The 22,062-nt window shown below is 43.0% G+C and overlaps 1 protein-coding gene across 1 annotated transcript; it reads right to left on the bottom strand.

Annotated features, from left to right (window-relative positions):
* Window positions 1-769: 769 nt before the first annotated feature.
* Window positions 770-19,110, bottom strand: SLC26A3 (solute carrier family 26 member 3). The gene is made up of 21 exons (XM_027890097.1): window positions 18,994-19,110; window positions 15,267-15,465; window positions 14,336-14,475; window positions 14,115-14,225; window positions 13,866-14,023; window positions 13,001-13,165; window positions 12,152-12,304; window positions 11,329-11,411; window positions 9,909-10,056; window positions 9,666-9,779; window positions 9,489-9,566; window positions 8,978-9,073; window positions 7,907-8,013; window positions 7,579-7,648; window positions 7,398-7,490; window positions 6,054-6,149; window positions 5,196-5,429; window positions 3,483-3,537; window positions 2,837-2,982; window positions 2,013-2,078; window positions 770-1,395 (listed from the first exon to the last, which is right to left on the bottom strand). Exons 2-21 carry the CDS (start codon window positions 15,395-15,397, stop codon window positions 1,372-1,374), a joined length of 2,268 nt encoding a protein of 755 aa, XP_027745898.1. The 5' UTR covers window positions 15,398-15,465; window positions 18,994-19,110; the 3' UTR covers window positions 770-1,371.
* Between the last annotated feature and the right edge of the window lie 2,952 nt (window positions 19,111-22,062).

Here is a 22,062-nt window from a genome sequence, read left to right as displayed (position 1 = left end):
TTCTCCAATGACATCAAAAATGCCTGTGTGGCATGGCAGGGCACAGAAGGATTTGCTCAGGTTCAGAGGGGTGATGTTGATGTAATTTCTCTTTGGAAGGTAGTTTGTCTAAATGAAGGTACCAGTTGAACATGGCATATGTATATGTACCTTTTTTAAGAACAAGCAGCATTTCTCCCCATTTATTTCTGTCTGGTTTTCTGCAACTTTTAAGATCTGCATGCTATGGAGATAAAAACTGTGCTTCTGGTTTACCCAGAATACGTTCTCCTTCCCTTCAGCCCTTCACTTCAAGTCCAAATGCACACTTCTGGTCACCCCACCTTGATTGAAAGTTAAAACTAGGCTTAAAAAGAACTAAAAACTTGTGTGATTTCACACTGCTATTTCTTTAAGACTCTAAGGATGGTTACATTTCCCTTTAGGCTCAAGATTTTTATACCTCCAGCACTTGTTATGCAAAATTAAAAGTTCTGTTGCTTTGGGGGTTGGGTTTTTTCCCTCTGGAAGTTGTGATGTAGTTCATCTTCAAGCCTTAGACTTCCAACGGGAGTTAATTGATGGCAGTCATGCAGACTGGGTTGTGCAGAGTGTCATAGTAGACTCTTCAAGCTGAAGTCCTCTGTGCATCTCATAGACCCAGGCAATCCAGCCTGGCAGCTCCACACCCACAGCTCCTCCGAGCCCAGCTCGGGGTCAGCGCCTCTGTCCACACGCGGGGTCTCACTGATCATGGGCTGCCCTGGTGGTGTGTTTGAAAAATGTTACTGAAGTCATAACTTATGGATGTTCACTGTGAAAGTATCCTCTTGTGTGCACTTTACACCAGCCCAATCCTAATCAATGAGTCATGTTTGGATCTGAACATCCTGTGTCTTTCCTGAACAGCCTTCATGTTTTACAGTAGATACATTAGTCATTGTGTACACTATGTTCATAGTACTGAGCTGAGAACAAGTTTAATAATTCAGTCTACTAAATATCTTACAAACCATCAAGAAAACGTTATACAAGTTATGTACAAGTTGAAGATAAAATATCAGTCCTAACTATTAGTCTGTGCTATAAAATACAAGATTCCAAATATTTATATATTCTTTAGTAACTGTACAAGTTGTCTACAAACTATGAAATAAGAAAATCTATGTGATTTTAGCCTCCATATATGTACAAAAATACATTTATATATATACAGAGACACATAAAGACTAATAAGCCCATTCCAAAACTTGGAACATAACCACATGTAGTAAATCCTTCTTAAGGTATTTAAAAGTGTCCTTCATGTCTTCATGCTCATCTCAGCCTCCGCATTCATCTTCTGTGACATTGTGACTGACATTGGAGGATATTATATTTAGAAAATCAAACCTAAAATTTTGTTTCTGTTGGAATCTGTAGGAAATAAAAGGAAATAAATTTCATCTTTGAAAGGAAAAGACAGGATAAGTTTCCTATTGGGAATGATGCATAAGAATCTGCTTCTCTAAAGCATTTGGGTGAGAAGACTGTGGGCTGACATTTACTCTTTATGGGGTTGCTCTGTGCTGGGTACTGCCCTTTTCGTGAACTCTGTGATGAAAGGCTGCATGGGTCCCTTTCTTATCCTTATCCCTCCAGACTCCCCTTATGCCTGAGAAATTTCGATAAACTGGACTAACGTTCACTTCTGTGCCACAAGGGCATTCTACCAGTGAGCTCCTCACGGGGGAGCTGTGGTGGACAGGCCAGGAGACCAGGGGGGACAGCCTGGGGACAGCCCTTGCCTGCTTTCCCTCTGCAGCGTCTCCGTGCACACAGCACGGCTTGCAAGCCGAGCCCCGCGGCTCCAACTCCCGCAAGGCTTTGCCTTAAGTCAAATCCCGTCAATAAGCTGTCTGGATGCTTCCTGCCCTGGGCTGACACAAGCACTCAGGGATGAAGATGTTTTTGTTATTCGACATAGCAGGTTCCCATGAGCAGCTTTTTGGGCTGTGTTTTCTCTATCTGGAATGCTACAGACAGAGCCTTACTGTGCATTCCCGGCTGCGCAGTCCATTCCTGGGGATGATGACACAGTCATTGCTTCTACCGTTCTCCTGTAAAGAACACAGGAAGATGTGGGTTAGGAAACGGATTGCTTCTTTTTTTTCCGCTTTTCCTTTTTCACATTAAAGAAGGTTTTGCTTTCTAAATGTCTAGAAGCTGACCTAATGCCTGGGAAGTTGACCTAGTGGGAAGGAAGATCTCACTTGTCAGTCCTTTATGACCCCTGACAGGTCTCTGGGTCAGGGCAGAAGGGCTGAGCCAGTTCAGCTTCCAGGTGAGCAGCATTCTGGGTCTGGTACAGTGAAACAGATTTAATGTATGTGGGATTCTTTCTTGCTCTTGATTTAAGAACACTCCCAGAAAGGCTATCACTAAATTCGGCTGTACTAATTTATCTGCACTACTTTAGCACTCCTTTTGAAGGTAGACTGGGCTGGAAAGCCTACATGCAGCATAGATTCTGCCTTGCAGGAGCCACTGCAGTGAAAGGAGCAGTCTCTGCTGGGTGGGTGGGGACAGAGAACTGCTGATGGATGGGCTGGGATCTCACCCACGCTGTGCTCTTCCCAAAGAGGTGACGTCAGGTGAAGTCTATGGCCAGGCCAGTAACCAGTAGGAATTCACTCATTTCACTAGTGGTTTGCCAGGCACGTGGACTAGGGGCCACTCTTACTCTCCAAATTTATTGAAGACCAGCTGAGTTGTAGTCATTAACTTTTCAAATAGAGACAGTGTAGCACACACTGCTGGGTACCTGGCAGTACTGAAAAGGCACTAAAATAATGAAAGATAGAGATTGTAGTGATACCTTTGTGAGCTTTAATTTTGGGGAGCTGGCTGTGTCCTTCTTCAGCAAAATGTGTAAGACTGCATCATGAATGGTGAGGAAAAACATGGATGGCTTAATCTCCTCATCAAAAAATGCACTTCTCTCCAGTTTGTCCAGGAGGCCCTCTGTTGGGAAACAAAATCCAAGCACAAAGTGATCTGCAGGCCTTAAAAAGGAAGAAATAGTGTATCCTGAGCATGCCCGCAAAGTGAACATAGGAATTCCTGGTATAATACACTGTTCTATTTATTAGAGCTGATGGTTTCATTTTTATGGATGTGGAGAAGGCAGAACACAAATGCCCATCAGTAGTGCCCTGCTCACTGCCAGCAGGAGGGAGCCTGAAACCCTTTGCTTATTTAGTGCCAAACCCAGGGTGCCTGATCACAGGTCTCGCAGCCCAGAGCTGCAGTGGCCGTGGGTAAGATGAGCTTTTACACGTGGTCCCAGCCTTCTGGGGACAGCATCGGAGGGATGACACCTCCATTCAGCGGGCTCTCTTTGTTATCCAAGATTGGAAGGTAAAACTGGGATGGTAAAACTCCAAAACCATGCTCAGTGGCCCACAGGGGAGGCAGTGGGATGAGGCAGCTGTGGCGATGCCAACTGACAGGCAAGTACTCACCGTGGGACCCAGCAATGTAAACGTCGATGTCCAGTCGGACAAATTCTTTCAAAGTCTGTTAAACCAGAAGGAGGCACCATTTAGATATTGCTGATTTTTTTGCAGTGTGGTAACAACCCTTATGGTGATTAGTCACAGCAAATACACAAACCACTATAAGACATTTAAGATCTACGATGGCAAGCAGCTTTGAACTCAAAATCTGCTGCACCTAGAGGCAGGACAGTCCTTTCACATGGCTGCAGACAGCGATGGCCAATCCTTTTGAAAAGGGGCAGGACTGAAAATGTTTAGCTCACAGAGAAAAAAGGTGATCTTTCATGAGTTGTATGACTTTACTGTACCTACATGACTCATGATGAAACTTGAAAAAAAAGGACTTCAAAATCTTCTTTAGTTCCTATGGAAATAGATTTACACACCCCATGTGTCTCTAGACACTTAACTGTAGCTGCTACTTTTTGAAAATGTTGTGCCTTTTGCTTTGTTCAAGATCATCTGGGGAAGCAAGAGCAGGAGCAGAAATTGAACTCCAGTGCTTCAACTCCCAGCTGGGTGTTTAAAAGACATATTTCATATCTACATTTCTGTAAAGCTTACAAAAAATCTTACCAGGTGAAGAAAGGCTGCCACAGCCAACACTTTAATTCCAAGAAAATTTATATTGATTACTTAAACCTTTTCCTAAACATTTTCTATGGAAAATGTACATTAAAATTCACATGAACTCAAAGGTTGCCACTGACCTTCCAGTCCATACAGGAATGCCTTTAAAAGCAGGATGAACACACAGAATAGAATCATAGAATCATCTCGGTTGGAAAGGACCTGAGAAATAACAGCTAGTTCCAACCTCCCTGCCATGGACAGGGACATTTCCCACCGGAGCAAGTTGCTCAAAGTTCTGTCCAACCTAGCGTTGAACACTTCCAGGGATGGGACAGTCACAGCTACTCTGGGCAACCTGTTCCAGCGCCTCACTACCCTCACAGTATTTTTCCTAATATCTAATCTAGACCTGCCCTCTTTCAGTTTAAAGCCATTGCTCCCTGTCCTATCACTACATGCCCTTGTAAGAAGTCCCTCTCCAAGCTTTTTTATAGGCCCCCTTTAAGTCTGGAAAAGCTGTATACCAAGATCTCCTCATAGTCTTCTCTTCTCTAGGCTGAACAACCCCAATTCGCTCATCCTGTCCTCATAGGAGAGATGCTCCGGCCCTCTGATCCTTTTCATGGCTCTCCTCTCGACCTGTTCTAACATATCTATGTCTTGCCTGTACTGGGGACATCACAGATGGACAGGGTACCCCAGGTGGGGTCTCACAAGAGTGGAGTAGAGTGGCAGAATCATCTCCCTTGACCTGCTGGTCATGCTTCTTTTGATGCAGCCCAGGATATGATTGACTTCTGGTCTGATAGTGCACATTGCTGGGTCATGTCCATTTTTTCCACCAGTATCTCCATCTCCTTTGCTGCAAGGCTGGTCTCAATCCATTTATTCCCCAACCTGTGTTGATACTGGGGATTGCAATGATCGACATGCAGCACCTTGCACTTGGCTTGTTGAACTTCATGAGTTTCACATGGGCCTGCTCCTCAAGCCTGTCCAGGTCCCTCTGGGTACCATCTCTTCCCTCGTGTATCCCTCAAGTGTAACTGCATTCACAAGTTTTTCTTTAGTACGATCACTGTTTGTCTTGTGAATTATGATTACCTTTTTGAGGACTGTCATGGCAGAAAAATCGAGGAAGGACACTGATGAGAAATCCAGAATGATGCTGTGGATGTTGACCTGGGGCACAGTGATGCCAGGGGGGAGGTCAGTGTCCCAGTTGATCTGAATGGGCAAGTCTGTCATGTTGGTGGGCTGGTCCAGCTCCTCTATTCTGTTGTTGTCTAATTCTTCATCTGACTCATATGTATGGTCAGCCACGGAAATCAAGCCTTTCTGTGTTGACAAAGAAAAGCATCATAATTAGTACCCTTTTTTAAGACCCAGCCAGGATAGTGGTGCTTCTTATGCAAGGGTGAGAGTGGTGGCAATGCAAAACTGATGTTCCCATGAGAAGGAGCAGGACCAACCTGCACCTTGAACCAGAAAAATTTCTGTCTCTCCCTTGCCTGGAGAAGTTTGGAAATCATTTAATCATCATCATAATCACTTAATGGTGGCTTTTTATTATTCCTTGAAGGCAATTGTCAGATACACTTCAGTAATTTTGGAACTAGTCAACAAAAAGCATGCAGGATTTGGGCTGGGAGAAAACCAGCTTTATCCTACCATTAATGGAGCATGATCATCACCTCTGTGGGATCTGATCCTGCCATTTGATGCCAAATAAAGCTCTAGTGGACACACATATAAGCTCTGCCCATGGTAAATCTGTGGGTCTCTAACTGTGAGAGCAATTTAAAATCTTATTTTTTTAAATGTGTTTAGGTCATGAAGTGGAAACTTGGGGAGTAGCATATCTAATTAGGACAGGAGGCTGTGAGGTACCTCTCTGCCATGTAAAACCAGGGAGCTGGTTGCTTAACTCCCCTCTGCTGGGGATGGGGTTGCCTTACATACAGGCGTCACTTGCAGCTCTCCTTTCTTCAGCATCTTCCTGATCTTCCTCAGAGCTTTATTGCGTTTCCTCAGGACTCTCAGTGGGTTGAAACCAACCTGCAAAAACAACACTTTGAAAAATTTAAAATAGAAACACCTCCGTGACAGCGAGGTAAGGACAAGGCATCTCACGTGCCTCTTCTTTACAGTCATGATTTGAACTTGATGTTGCCTATTGCCTACCACTTTTCTTCAATTCAAACAAGGGCTCTTTCTTGGTTGGAAAGATGTCTACAGGTATTGCTACACACCAGGCAGGCCTATCTGTGCTACCTTTAGGACACCAGCGACAGGGCTGTAGCACAGGCCACTAACTCCAGCAGGCTGGCACAGTGCTGGCATGTCCTACTCATCTTCACTGTGAGATGGACACCCAGGTGACCAAGACCAGAGAGCTCACAGGTTGTATCTGCTCTGTGCCACCCAACCGCAAAGTGTCCTGCAAGTCTTCTGCCTCATCCATCTCGTGGGTAGAGGAGAGAGGTGTTAGAAGTATCAGTATTTGTAAAGAAAGAGAGTGGTGTGAGCATTTGCTCTCACAGAAAAGAACCCCTTTATGCTCTTCTGAGGCGAAAGCCAAACACATGGAGAACCATGTGTTGGATTCCCGTGTTCCTCTGCCAGCTTCAGTCCCTCACATGAAGAATGAAATGCTCATTAGCAGTGCCCAGGGTAGTCAACTCCCCGCTAAGAGCAGCAGGAAGGGAAGGTTCTAAGAGCAAGTTGTGTTCAGTCTGGGGATGGTGGGCCTCGCTGGCATGGTGAGAGCTCAGGGGTCCTGGGTCTCTGTGCTGGTTATGGAAAGACTGGCTGCCTTCACCAGTTTGTTATGGAAGACATTAAGACCTCTTTGACAGAGTGATTTCATTTGGTGTTCTTCTGACTGTTGTGGTTATGTTCTTTGGGGCAATATGAAGTAAACTAGCCTTTATTTGGTGTAAATAATATAGATGCCAGTAAAATAAAATTATTTCCCTTTATATTCCGTGTTTGCACTACTTTCTTGTAAAGGACTTAAAATATGTACTGTTATGGCACATCAATATATGGCATATATGTATATATATACAAGTATATATATAGTATAAAAATTGTTATGATGTAAGTTCAGCCTGAGTCAGGCTGTTCTCTTTCTCAGGGCTGTGTGCCTATGTGTGAAATTAGAGTAGTGGCAATAATATTTGAAGTAACCATGAAAATTTCACCTTGGAGCTGTGGACCAACTGCATATATTATTGGGAAATTGTATTCACCTTAATGTGCCATGCAACTCATATGTTCAGAATGACAGTGCCAGACACTTACGGCAGTGATGAGTTTCTCTCTGAAGAATTCAATATTAGCAAAGAAGATTGGAGAGGAGCACCTGAAAATCTTCACTCCCTCTGGCTCATAGATCTGCACAATGAAGCAAAAGTGTCAGGAACAATGTCTGCTACAGAAACACCAGTGCAGCAGATGATGAGAGAAACAAGACATTTCTTACATCAGTGTAATCCTTCCTGTTTCTGTAGATGTTACTTCTCCCAACATTAGCCAAAACAGTGCAGCTTGGACTGTGAACAAAAACGCACACAAAATTATTAGTATCCTACATCAAAACTTGAAGGATGGGAGGGATCAAATAAAACAATCTCAGCTGCTGTGGCAGACTGAAGCAGATCCCCACAGCCAAAGGTTTATGCTTGTAAATAATTTTTCCATATGTGGTTGCTGGACAGAGTGAGGCATGGGGCTGTTGGTCTTCTCTGTACGGAGGGAGTTAATTTATAACAGGAGCTCCTGAGATATCATCGCATCCAACAAGTACTCACATCTGGGAGCGGATCACCACCGTCAGCAGCTGGAATGCCACAGCTGCTGCTAGTCCAATATCCAGGCCAAGAAAGACAGCAGATAAGAAAGTCACCACCCATATAATCTGTAAAGAGCAGGTAGATGGAAATGGTTATTAGCATGTCAAGAACCTGGGTCATGAGCTCAGGGTGGGAGGAGCAACAGATCTCAGATCTGGTCCATGATGTCCATCTGCTTTTGATGAGGGCTTTTTTCTTGTAAAACAGGACCAGAGTCATCAACCAGCACCTGGAAGTGTGTCCAGGGATGACCATTTCTAGACAACCAAGGCCTAGAATGATAGGGGTGTGGCTGTTCAATAGGTGGTTCACTAAATGCTCAATAAAAATCCAGCAGAAAGGCAAGGTTACAAGTAAATCAGGATCCTGTAAAGCTGAGAGTTGTAACTGTGCAAATATAGGTGCTGTGGATGTACATGACTGATAAATGACTAGGTAATACTGAATAATTTTTAGCCTCAGAGCTCAAAGCATTTTCATGGTGTTAAAACATCTGTTTGATAGTTCAGAAAACTGAGGCCTGGAACCATTTGTGAATACAAGGGACTGGCATATAAGAAAGGCAAGAGCCTAAATTTTCTGAATGTTAGAGGTAACCAGTCCTGCCCTACAGCCATGAGTTTTACCATTTGGAGTAAACCCTTCAAGTCATGGTTGTCATTTGTTTTTTGCTGTGTATCTTTCATATAACATGCTGCATGAGTGTTCCTGAATGCAGGAGGTATTTAGACATTTTCTGTTATTTAGGCATTTTCTGTAACTGCCTTCTATATTTGACTTTGTGTAATGTTGAAATGGATGAAAATGAAGTTAAGAGAGAGAATCGACTCAAAATAGGTGGGACAAAATGGGAAACATAAGCAAGGTGTATACCAGTAAAAAAGGCATGCCATTATTGTCTTTTCTGTTTAGTGAAGTCAGACAGGTATATATACATAAAAAAAGATAACCTGTAAGATAAATTGCATAACAGATGACTATTTCAGAGCACTTAACTTGTGATGATGATGCTCATGAGACTCAACTTACACAGTCAAACTTGTCTTTCCTCCACAGGATGCCTACTTCCTTGAACTGCAGGAGCATTCCTTTCAGGTTGCCAAGGGCCAAAGATGCAAGGACTGACTGTCAAAAAGACCAAAATGGATGCTGAATATTTAAGCAAGCGAAGAACATGTTGAATGTTATGAATTAAAAGATCATACTAATAGGGCCAAAGCACAGCTGAAAGGTTCCTGATACATCAAAACTGATGGAACCTTCCCAACTGTGGTGCAATGCAGGTGTCTGACGTGAGCCTGCAAATCCCAGTTATTTATGGCACCTGAAAGCTGGTGCTGTGGTGGTTAGTGTTCGGGTACTCGTGTCCCCTTTGAAGGACCAGATGTAGTGGTCCTTTCTGGCATGACGTGGGAAGAAAAACCAAGTTTTCCAAACCCCTGCTTTACTCCCCCTGAAGTCTGTCAACACTCACAGTGACTCCTAGAACAGCCCTGTCTTTGGCAAGCAGGAGGAAGCACTAAGTGAAACCAGTGAATACCTTCTGTAATGGTGCCAGGAGAAACCCAATGGCCAAGATCACAACCAAGACGATGACAGATGAGAAAATGCCAGCAATCTGCATGAGAGAACAATTCCACCGTGAGTGCCTGCAGGCATTATGAAAAAATAGAGCTATGTTTCATTAAACACCATCATGATTTGTTGTCTTCAATACCTGTGTTTTGCCTCCTGTGCTCTCCTGCACACCTGATCTTGACAGAGCAGTGCTGGAGGCAAATCCTTTGAATGATCCACCAACTATATTACCCAGACCAAAAGCAATTAGTTCCTGAAATAAAAACAAAAAAGATTGTTCTTAGAAGCTCGTTCATGACAGTTATTCACAAGGTAAAGCATTCCTAAAATGATCTATTTCCCACTGACAAATGCACTGTACTGATCTCTCTTATTTGCATACCTGGTTGCCATCTATTGGGTAGTCATGCTTGATGGAGTACACTTTAGCCACAGAGAAGGCTACTGCAAATGCAACGATTGCGATGGAAATGCCGTCACCAATACACTTCTGGAGGATGCCTACATCAGGTGCAACAGGTGCTTGAAACCTGAAAGACAAAAACCTCTACTCATCAAGGATATGCCTAAGGAGGCAAGCTCTCAGCCAAGAGAGCAAGGGAGTGGTCAAGCTCATACTGAGCACTTTGGGGAGATGTGACACAGAGCTATGGGCCTGAACCCTATAAAACTTCGGGGAATCCTTAATCAGGACAGGGACTCTCTTTCTTTCTTTATCTGCACTCAACTCTGTGTTTCAGCATGTTCTCATTTACTTGGCCAGTTCCAGTCACAGCTTATTTCATCTGAGGTGCACACACAGTTCTTCCTTCTGGTTACACATGGATGTAGGATCTGATACTGCACTGAGGCCCTTGCATGGGCAATTTGCACATGGAAAGATTTCACTTAATTACAATGGGAAAAAAAACTCCTGTGTGATTCATTGAGGCTCTTTTACAATATCAGGTAATATTGACTAGTCTCTCAGGCTGTCTATCTCCTAGAAACATTAGCTTTACTATTTTCTGCTGGGTTTGTTTAGGGTCTTTTGCTAGGGAGAATGCTCAGTCTTCTCCTAGGGAGAATTCCCCTCTGTGTTTTTTTTTTTTTTTCCTCTTTCTTTTTTTCAATGAACTGAAATCTGAAGAAAAGAAACTCTTAAGCAGAAATAGCTGTTCCTCTGCAAATTTCATCTGCTGACACCCCTAGGCTACACAGAGCAATGCTGCCCTAGTAAAGGTCTTCATCCCTCTTTTTAAATTAACACATGCCTATTAATTCTTTATGCCAAAATTCTGGCATAGCCAGATGTACTCTATATACGGATATATACTCTACAAGTGGATGTACTCCTGGAGGAGCAGATACTGAGGCCTCTGGAGGATAATGGTGCCTGAGGAAATGCTGGTGGCCAGTCACAGGACCAGGCAGGAGAACAGTGCAGCGTCCTTGTGGCTTCCCAGGGCTGCTGGTGGCTGCTGAACTGTGCAAGTACTCTGAGGGAAACCAAGGGGTTCAGAAGTGAATAGCCCAATAAAAGGGACAAATATCAACCTTCTGCTCAACAACTGTCTTAGAAAGTGAAGGACACAATTAATTCATGTCTCAGTATATTCTTTGATGAGTAGGAGATGTGCTCTAGTGAGTAATTTTTACATATTGAAATATTACTGAATATCGTTGAGAGAAAAATATTTATTTACTTACTGAAAGAAGATGAAGCAGATAATTTTAATCAGAAACATAGCTGAACTGATTTAACACTGCCAAACTAGAGAGAACATTTTGTTCCATTGGTGAATTGTAGGTAAGGCACTTACCCTTCCTCTAGTTTTCCAACAACAGCTACATCAAATTTTTCTTCCAAGTTAAGAAAATGGGAAATCAGTGCTGCTAAGATTGTCTGAAAGATAACACACCACACCTGCGTTAGGCACATTCATGCAGGAGTGTGAAGAAACTATTAAACACCATTACCTTCCCTCTCCCACACATCCTCCAGCCTCAACACTAGTGGCAGAATTATTTCCCAAGTCTTCACATCCCTTTGCTATTCAGATGTCACTCCTGAATGACCTGACAGGTATGAGTTTATGTTCATAAATCACACAGATTATTACAGAACATCTTACTAACAACAGAGATCTTCCTACCCAATAAACCAGCTATGTTCTAACAAGGTGCTGTAATGACTCTGGGAGGAAAAAATGTGCTACTTAAGTCGATACAACATCCTCTAGGATATTGGAAGCTTCCCCCACTCCTCTGCAGCTTGGAGTGGGCAAAACTTTCTGCTGCAGGAGGGCAAAATAATTTTGTGCTTGGCCATGGATGGCTGGGACTTCAGTGGCTGTTTGCAAGTGTGTTGCAGAGGGGCCCAGCTGTGAGACTGCAGCTGGATGGTGTCAGACCCAATCTTGTCCAACTAAAAAATTCATAGTTTATAACACCACAGATATGTTCAATTAAGAAGAGTTAAGTAGAGGTAAAATATCTCACAATAGCTCACAGATGCTGTCAATTTTTCCTTATAGCTAAAATGATAATGCATCATTTAATGGGGAACAGGAGAAGAAATGGTTAAAACTCTACTTCCTATGTCGTAACATGGAGCAATTGCAAAATCAAGAGGAAGTGACTTACCACCAGGAGTTCCACCGGGATGGGAGTTGGTAACTTTTCTTTGTATCGATCGTTCATTTCTTTCACCACGAACACGATAAGCAAGACAAGCAGGGATGTGACAAGGTCAGCAATGTTTGTTTTTGTAATCTGGCTGAAAATGCTCTCCAGAGTCTGCAGAATCAGAAAGAAACAAGAAGCGCTTTAGAAACGGTAGTGCCCTGGCACAGTAGCACTATCCCTCCCAGAAGAGCCATTATTTGAATTGCTCTAAGGATTATGATGGTTGGGATTTATTCCCTGTGGCATGATGTGGACTGCAAGCTCCCATGAATGTATGTGCATCAGCCAAATGATGAAAGCATCCACAAAAGAACTTTTCCACTGATTTGTGACACTCTCCCCCTCCTGGCTTTCCCCTGAGGGAGGGTTGGAGCAACACACATGTGCATGCACGAGAGGAAATGTGAGCAGTGGCACTGAAGAGCAGGTTCCTCTCTCCTTTCCTCGCTTCCTGTCCTTCTCCTTCCTCCTTCTCATCCAACAGCCCTCACAGAGTCATATGCAAATAAAATATGTAAAATATCAGTCCAGTAAAAATGAATAATTAATTGCCTAAGGCAGAGTTGAATGCTTAATGGAAATATGCCACCGCACAACAGTAATATTATCTAATTAGACAATGGGCTGTAACTTGGGGCTTGGTCATGAATTTAAAGATTGGTCAAATACTAATAATGCAGCTCTTACTTTTCTCATGTGTTTCCTCCTGCTTGGCTGTTTTATGCTGAGTTCTGTTATTACTGCCTTGTGATACACAGACACAGGTACATCAACAGCATTAGCAAATAATGAACACTTAGCACTTACATAGATGATGCCAAATGGTTTATTAAATCCAGGGACAGGCAGCTGAAACATGAACTTCAGCTGAGATACCACAACATGGATAGCTGCAGCAGTCGTGAAACCACTGATTAATGATTGTGATAGATAAATAACAATGAATCCAAACTGGAAAATTCCCAGAAGCAACTGAAATGCAAAATAAGCATATGTCAGTGGAATTAATTTATGGTTTTAAACAATCTCTGCAATAAAGAGAACCATATTTAATGGAAGCAAGTATTTTCACTTAATCCCATCCATCCACAGACTGAGGAATATACAATCACCAGACTTGCAATGAAAGTTGAGATTTAACAACAGGGGGCATAACACTAGTAAGAGTAATTGCTAGAGCAATTCAAATCCATTCTTTTTATTTTATAGCTAAAATAAACCTCCTTAGTTTTAGGGTTTTCAGTACTTATATTTTCACATGGTACTAGTGCAAATATATTGTCAGAAAGGGAGGAAAGGTAGGAATTCTTTATTAGGACCTAAGGATAAATTTGTTTGTTTGTTTGTTTTTTAAAGAGAAATCCAAATATTTTACTATTGTGAGGCAGATCTTTTATTCCCCTTGGTGCATCTGCATCCTTAACTTTATTTTCACAGCTACTTTTTTCCTATCCAGCAGATTGCTTTTTGCTGTAGGTGTAGGTTGCAGCTGTGTGGGCTGTAGGCTCAGGTCTGTGAAAAACTAAGGAATAGATGTTTCCTAATCAGTGAGCCAAGGCCAGTTACACAGGAAGGGGAAGAGGGTTATTTTCGTGACTACAACAGCCTACCATCCAACTATGCATATGAGTGCATGCAGATATGTGTAGACACACACACATAATTTACCAACCTGAAAAATCCCAGAAAGAAAGGTTACAGATGCAGCCACCATCACCCTCTCTTCATTTATTGCTGAGATATTTGTGGAATTGCCATTTCCAATGCTGTCATCAGGGACCAGCCTGGTGACGACTCCTCCAACCATCAGGCTCAGGACAGGGAAGGGACCTGAGCAGCACAAGGCACTCGTTAAGAGATCCAACGCGGCAGCACGTACTTCTTCATCAGTGAGGAGGGTAAGTTGTTTGCCTGAACTTACCCACTGAGATATGTCTGGATGTGCCAAAGATAAAATAGACCAAGACAGGGAAAAATGCTGCATAGAGTCCATAACCGGGGGGCACATTCACCAGCAAAGCAAAAGCGAGACCTGTGAAGACAGAGGCCCAGGGAAGGTGATGTGTGTTGCAGGCTACAGCCAGCAGTGCCTTGGCATCTGGCCTAGCAGGCTGTGTCAGGGCACACATTTCCTGAATATACCTTGTAGCACAGCCACGAGCCCTGTGTTGATGCCAGAGACGATGTCACTCAGGATCCACTCCCTGAAGCGGTACTCTGGCAGCCATGAGACGATGGGAAACAAGCGCAAAGCAATTCTTTTGGCCCTTTGTGGGGAGCAGCTGTACAGCAAAAGAGGACAGAATTCTGTCAGTGAACAGCTTAGCTGAGTTGCAAACTGTTTTCAGAGGGGATTCAAAGAGAAAATGATTCAGGTTCTGGCTGCCAGAGGTCAAAATCTCACCCAGATACAGCCCTGACCAACCTGCACTGCCAGCTGTGCTTCAAGGCAGACCCAGAGGCCTTCAGAGATCCTTTCCAACCAAAATTCTCATAAAATCACAGAACGGTTTTGGTTGGAAGGGACCTCTGAAGGTCATCTACTCCAACCCCCTCAAAGTAAGCAGTGATGCCAGACTGCCTAGGTCAGATTGCTCAGAGCCCACCCAAAGTGATCTTGAACATTTCCAGGGATGAGGCATCCACCACCTCTCTGGGCAACTCCTACCAGTTCCTCACCACCCTCATGGTAAAAAATGTCTCCCTTATATCCAGTCCAAATCTACCCTCTTTCAGTTTGAAACCATCATCCCTTGTCCTGTCACAACAGGCCTTGGTAAAATGTAAGCCCCCTTTAAGTACTGAAAGGCTGCAATAAAGCCTCTCCAGAGTTTGTGCTGCCAAGTGCCCAGAAAAAGAGGAGGTACCTGAGATAAACTGTAGGAAGACTTTTAAGGGTAATAGCAGCTAAAACTCATTAGAAAGATCTGACACTGAATTTAGTTAATGAATTTTCACTTGCTATGTTGGAATCTGAGATGGACGTTGTCAGGATGGAGTTCATGCCATCCAAGAGCAGTTCAGGCTGTTTCTTAGATACATATTAAAAAAAAAAAAAAAAAAATCTCCTTACCGGAAATAGAGTTTCAGATGGTCCCAAAAGGTTTTATGGTATCTGTGCAATTTCTCATGTTCCTCATTGAATGAATTCTCTGAGTACACAGGTCTGGCTACAACATAGTGATTGCCCACAGGTTCAACCATTTCTTCTGAAATGCCAGGCAAGGATGGCGACTTGTGAGTGCTTCTCTCTGGCTCAGGCACTTAAAAACCTGAAATGAAGAACAGGGTTAGCTCCTTATGTACTGTGGGGAGAGTAGTCATAGCATAGCTGAGTGAACTCCAAACTGAGCGTTACCACCTTTGAAGATCAAAAGAGGGATGGTTGAGACACCTACTTCACTTTGCCAAGGTGATCTCCTGCCTCCTCCTCCTGCTTCAGAGCAGTGTTTCACTGGAGCGTGAATTATTTCTTTCTAAAGATGCAGCCAAAAAGTGGAGATGTTTTTTGAGGTAATTTATCTCCGAGTCAGCCATCTACAACCAAGAACTTCCTCCCTCGATGGAGATTAATTTCCTAAAGAATAAACAAGCAGATCCCAAGCAGTTTCTCTTTGTGGCACTGCTGGGAGAGCTGGGAGCTCACTGAAAGCCACTGACACATGAGGAGAAAAGCAGAGCCAAGGCAGGGCTCAGATATCCTCTCTTGGATTCAGAGACAGGGCAGAATCTTTTGGGTAAGGTCTCCCTGTGTGACAGGGAATTTGTTATGCTTGTTAAGTTATTTGTAAGATTTACTTCCATGGGTTGTCTGGACTGATTCTCCTCTGCTTCACGTTCACAAACAGTTGTTCCAATATCTTACCTAAATACTATTTTCTGCTTTATCCCAACCCACATTTGCCTGTTTGCACTGAATAGAAACTGTTCTTAGTCAGTCCAGAAATGACCCCTGGAGCCCTCATGATACATGAGAAGATTCAAGATTCATTCCAGTTGATACCACTGAGTATTTTGCAGCAATTAAGTGATGCCATCACTGTGCTGCCCACTATGCCTCACATTCTTCCCACATCAAATTCACCTGAACAAATGTACTATTTAAAAACATTTCTCTCAGTTGAAACCACCACTAAATATTTAATACAGTACTAGTCCTAGACAGAAGATGTGGAACTTGCTCTTTGTAGGCACAGTTGGACTAGATGATGATTGAAGGAACCTTCCAACTGGAACTAATTTGTTCTATTCTATTTTCTTTAGACTCAGAGATGAAGATGTATCACAGGAAGCAAAAAGTCTTTTGTGACACTTATTATAAGGGATTTTTCTTTGTTTTCTCTCCTCCAGTGCAAATGCTCCTCGGTACCTTGGTGCTTGCTGCCAGTCTCATGACAGATGCCCAACTAACACTAGTTCCTTGCCCAGGTATATCACCTGACTCTCACTGAAATACCCTGCGTGTATTTCTGATTCAGACTGGTATGTATTCAGTATTTGGAGACATCACAGGACAGATTTGAATGTAGCACCAAGCTGTTTGCATAGTTATGAACAGAGGAAACACTTTTAATCTATGACAATTTTGGCATTAAAATGTGAATCCATTCCTGAAGCTTTGCTACAGCTCAGATCCTATTATTGACTTATTTCAAGTGCTTTCATTTTAGTTTCCTTATAGTTCATTCTGGGGAAATTCATAAATAAGTGTACAAGTCCAAATACTGTCAGATTTACCTCTTAGATATGCTGTGGTTGTTGACATACTATTTTTTTCACAAAGGATTCACTATTTTGGCAATGGATTAAACGTTTTTACTATCTGTTTTAATTTAGAAAATGAGATCTGTAATATTTCCCAAAAACTGGCAGGTAATTATTCTAACAGACCAATGCTCCAAATCTAAGCTCATTTAAGACACTTATCCAAAATCAGTTAAAATCATACTCTGATCCTGTAACTGTACACTGCTCTCCCTGCCTCTGTTGGGATCAGAGCTCCAAACCTGAGGAGTTCTTCTTCAGTGAAAAAAATGGTTGATTTAGTTCATTCTGTGACAAATCTTGGTTATTTACATCTGTGGGAAGAAGTTTTATCTATTAAAGATTTTAAAATTGCTCTGTTTCCTAGTCTGTGTTTCTGCCTTTTAGACTTCTTTTTCACTAAGAGGAATATTGCTGAAAGTCCTGTTGACTAGTTTTGTTCATTAAATTTTAGGGCACGAGATGTACTATTTGTACCCTTTGAAATGTTCAAAAGCTATAAAAATTAAAGAAGTGTGTGGGTGACTCATTTCAGACTTTCCTCAGTGCTGCAGCTGCTGGAGTTTTTGTGAATACTTCAGTTGTCCCTGCTGCCCCTCGCTCAGCTATCCTTCTTTCCTCAGGCCAAATTTACTGCCTCAATCTCAGGGAATATACAACAAGCTTCTTTATAACTTTGTGAATCTCCTTTGGTTTATTAGTGATGGTCTTACTGAAGGTGTGTTTTGCATGAGTTTTTAACCTCCTGACTGAAATCCAGATTTACAGACTCTCTTGCAGGTGAGCTTTGGGTTGATAGCTCAGAGCTGCAGGAGACAGGGAGCCTCACCCCAAGGGTCTTCTCAAGCTGAACCAAGCAAGCAAGAGTCTTCATTAAAGACTGCTGTGCTACAAAGTTAAGTTGAGCCAAGCCAGCCTGAGTACCTGAGTGCGGTGGAAGGTGCCTTCAGTCTGTTTCCTGGCAGGTAAACGAGCCCATGCAGAGCAGCACCTTGCTGTGGCTGTATGAACACTAGCTGCTAGTCACCCCCACTAGCTGAGCTCTTTTTGTCTCCTTCCCTCTGCCACGGGCTCTGTTGGCAGCTGTCATTAGTATGACTGCAGCCAGCATGTCAGCTACCATCACTCCAGCCCTCCTCTTGCTCGCTCTCATTTTCTTCCCATATATATCTAGAAAGACAGGATACCCTCAGCATAGGGAAGTTTTTTTTCAGCTCTTGGTAAAGTTACTTATTTTAGGTGTTTTAAAGAAAATGAGGATATTGTGAGTACCAGCATGGTGAAGGCAAACATCCTCCACAAATCCCCTAAAAGAGAGGTCTGTACTCCGGTAACCCAAACTGCCCGTCCAGAGTGCCCCCATCATTAAGTCCTTGGGCTCCTCATGGGACATGACTAATTCTTCTGATGACTTCTACAATGTGCCCACCCACACACGGGAAATAAGAGCACAGGCCAAGCTCACACTGCACAGCTATCGAGTGGTAACAACTTTCACTCACTATCGCCCAACACAAGGTCTGACCTGAAGCCCCAGAAATATCATTCTGGTTTGGTTTTATTCCGTACAGTCTCTGATCCTGTTCTAATAGCCAGCAATTAACAGCATCGCCATCTCTCACACCCGAAAATCTCCTACTCCACCACTAATCCTCCATCACTGTGAACTTTTGGTAACACATATTTTGATGTGAGTCATTTTACTGAGGGGATTAACAAAGGGATACTTTTCCCCATATAAAAACCACTACACTCCATTTATTAATTTATCCTAAATATTGACTAATAAGTACACAAAAATCTGATAACTTCTATGGAATGATTAAATATCAACATGCTCCATCCCACTTTTCAGTCGGTGTATACCCACTAATAAATACTACTTTTCTTCAATATAAACATTTGAAAAAATACAAAGAAATTCCACAAGGGAAACTTTTACATTTTACAAGAAATACAACACATGACTAGAAGCATTTAATTTATAAGCATTACTTCACATATCCCATACTTTAAATGACAAGTTAAAATTGTACCTGCTATGTCTTCCAGGAAGCTCTTCAGAAGCAACCACACCAAGATTTTATGGATAAAGATATCCTTGAGATTTTCAGAGGTACTGCAGGAATCTTGTGCTGTTCTTCACTTCAGAACGTCCCTAAATACTGGCAGCACTTTAATAACTAACTTCAGTTAACTTTTACAAGAAAAGGAAGATTTCACTGTGGCCTTGACCATTGAGCTTATCCTCAGGAGGGATGATAAGAGTAATTTCTTAAAGTTCTCTGTGATATTGCTTAACTTCGTTTGGTGAACTGTTTCTGATTGGTCTGCAGAGACTCATTATGGGAAAATAGAGATGAATAAGAAGGACTCTCTGTTGCAATCCTGTGCTGTGCATCTGACAGGTTTCTGTTGAGCTGAGGTGGCCAAAGCTCAGATACAGTACCCTTCATTTCTGAAGGAGCGTGAGTCATTGATGAGGGAGGTGGACTGCTGGGCCTGCCAGCTCTAAGAAAAGCATGCCTCCCTGAACCTTCCTCTGAAGCATCTTTAATAGCCCCTAAATTGTCTTTCCAGAAACAATTTCTGAATTCTCAGATCATTGCCAAAAGCAGTCTTTGCAGGGATTTTGGAAGGCCAGCTGTGATTTGCTGGAGCTGACAGCTGTGGTATCCCGTGACAGACAGTGGAAGGCACAGACCATATGTGTGGCCAAGTACCTCTAACCATGAACGTGGTGTGGGTGGGTTGGACTGTCCCCCAGTTTCCTTCTCCCCTCCACTGTCCATAGAGGAACGAGGGGGATCATTCTTTACAAAGTGAGCCTTTGTAAACATTCACCTGAGATACCTAAAACCACCTAAGGAGATACCTGAAATAGCATTTTGAGGCCTCAGCCTGCAACTTCAGTTGCAGGTGTCTGTGTTCAGGAGAGCTGTGAACCTTCAGTGCTGAGGTGCTGAGGACACCACAGCATCAAAGTTCCCTGATGAAAAGTGTCCTTACAGGTCACACTGCCACGCTGCACCTAGAAGTGCTTGATTTTGTTGCTATCTATGTTATCAGGAAGACTATGATCTGCCAGGCTCCTTAGTTTACTCCTCTGCCCTGGAAGCCAGAGCTTGACTTAGCCTTTGGTGATCTAAGTCACAGACCCTGACCCTGAAGGATGTTTTCTTCACCTGGTGAAAGGGCACGGCATGACGGTGGGCACCATTTGTGCTCTGGAGGTTCAGTCACACACATGGGTTTGGAGGAGAAGAGGCAGGAGCAGCCTGGGATTCTGCTCTCAGATGGTTTGCCTGTATTTCAGTCAATTATTAGACCAAGAAATAATAAAGTGAGCAGGACCCACAAGGTGAGAGCTCTAGTAAACCATTCAGTCAGGATTTTTTTAGCCCATGGCTCTGAGTGCCAAGAGTATAGATTTCAGGTGCTTTTGAAATTTGGAGCTACACTTCTAACCAAGACCATAAGCTCCTCTAGTCAGTAAAGGTCCCAGGTCACTTCCTAAACTGTTGAGAGTTCCTTCTCTGTGACAGCAAGCCCCTGGTTTTGGTAACTGCTGTCAGGCTTAAGGGATTGATTTACTGCAGTTTGCAAAACTGACACAGTAACTACTTTTACCATTAAAATAACAAACACTTAAAAAGATATAGAACCATAAACCATAAAAAACCCATAAAACAATTAAACAACTTTTGGCCTCTCTCCTCGAAGGGCGGGCATGGTGTGATCATAGAAATGCTTTAAAACTTTTAATTCTTTGTATGAAGGGTATGTCACAAGAAGCTGCACCATAAAACAGTAGAGCAGTTTTTTAAGGATTAGCTTTAAATGCAGGAGGGACTCTTGGCTCTAATGAAGTCAGCTTCATCATGTCCACCTGTGAGTGCTTTACTCTTGGATTATTTCCACTAATTCACTGAAGCAATAAGGCTCTACACGGAGTGATGAAGGGAATAAACACTTTAGCCTTTTTGTTTGCAGCAGTAAGTTAAGAACACGATTTTCCCCTAATGTTGCAGTAAAGGTTTCATGCACAAGGGTCATACAGGAGGCAGGTCGACTCTGTCCCATGCTGTGGAAGTTCAGCTGTGCAAACCCTTGATGTCTTTATACCAGGTATTCAAACACTAGCTAAATTCTAACCAGCTGGGAAAACATGGCCTTTTCTGCCAAGGCAGAGCAGCAGAGGAGGAAATGAAAATTTCTGATTGCTCTGTCTCTCAGGCAGGCCCATAAATATAGAGAGTTCAGAGATGTAAATCAGTCACAGCCTGATCCTTTGCCAAGTCTCAAGCACTTTCAGCTTCCCTTTGTTTTCATGAGAGCTGAAAACGACCCACAGCTGTTGAAAGCCACTTGGTGAGCTGAGATCTGAAGGGCTTCACTTGTGCTGACTCCCATCCCAGCCAGGACGAAGAAGGAAGAACAAATGACTGGAGGGAAATAAAGTGGTGCGTAAATGGAGTGGTTTACAGCTGCAGAAAGAAGGTATTTTTCACAGAGAAAGAAGAAAACAGTTCTGCCTGTGATGCATTTTCCTCGCCTTGTGAGAAGCTTCACGTCTTTCTTTAGTGTTAAATAAACACCAGTATTGATACTGGGAGATTAGCTGGCTGAGAATGTGGATAACAGCATCAGCTCATCCAGATTTCTAGTGTTTCCCAATGTTTTCCTTCACCATGTGCTGTATAAAGCTTCGGTACTCCTGTGTAGCTTTCTGGCAACACCCTGTCTTCTGCTGGTCACCCTGATGTCAGTTCTGCCCAAAACCTTGAAGCCAAAGATTGCTCACAATACCATCTGCTGTGATGCTGGAAGTGCAAAACACCCCAAACTCAAGTTCTTCCAACCCTTTCAAAAATGACACTGGGCTCTATTTGGGCAGCTCAATGGGTAAAATAAATATATTTCAGGCAGCAGTAAGTGTGGCAGGCAGTTTGGGGATGCACTGCTGCTGGGTGCCAATTCCTCTCACTGCTGTTTGGAGGAAGGACAGGGACCACAGCCTGTGAATGGCATCCTCAGGAGGATGTAAAGCCCTCACTGGGCACATCTAAGAAAGAAAACAAAAACTGGTTGACCCTGAGAGGCTT

The sequence above is a fragment of the Empidonax traillii genome, unplaced genomic scaffold (assembly GCF_003031625.1).
Source record: "Empidonax traillii isolate 1590-97213 ecotype Southwest subspecies unplaced genomic scaffold, ASM303162v1 scaffold277:size2070623, whole genome shotgun sequence".
Lineage (NCBI taxonomy): Eukaryota > Metazoa > Chordata > Aves > Passeriformes > Tyrannidae > Empidonax > Empidonax traillii.
The sequence above is the reverse complement of the archived record's forward strand: the minus strand, read 5'-3'. Positions and strand labels throughout refer to the sequence as shown.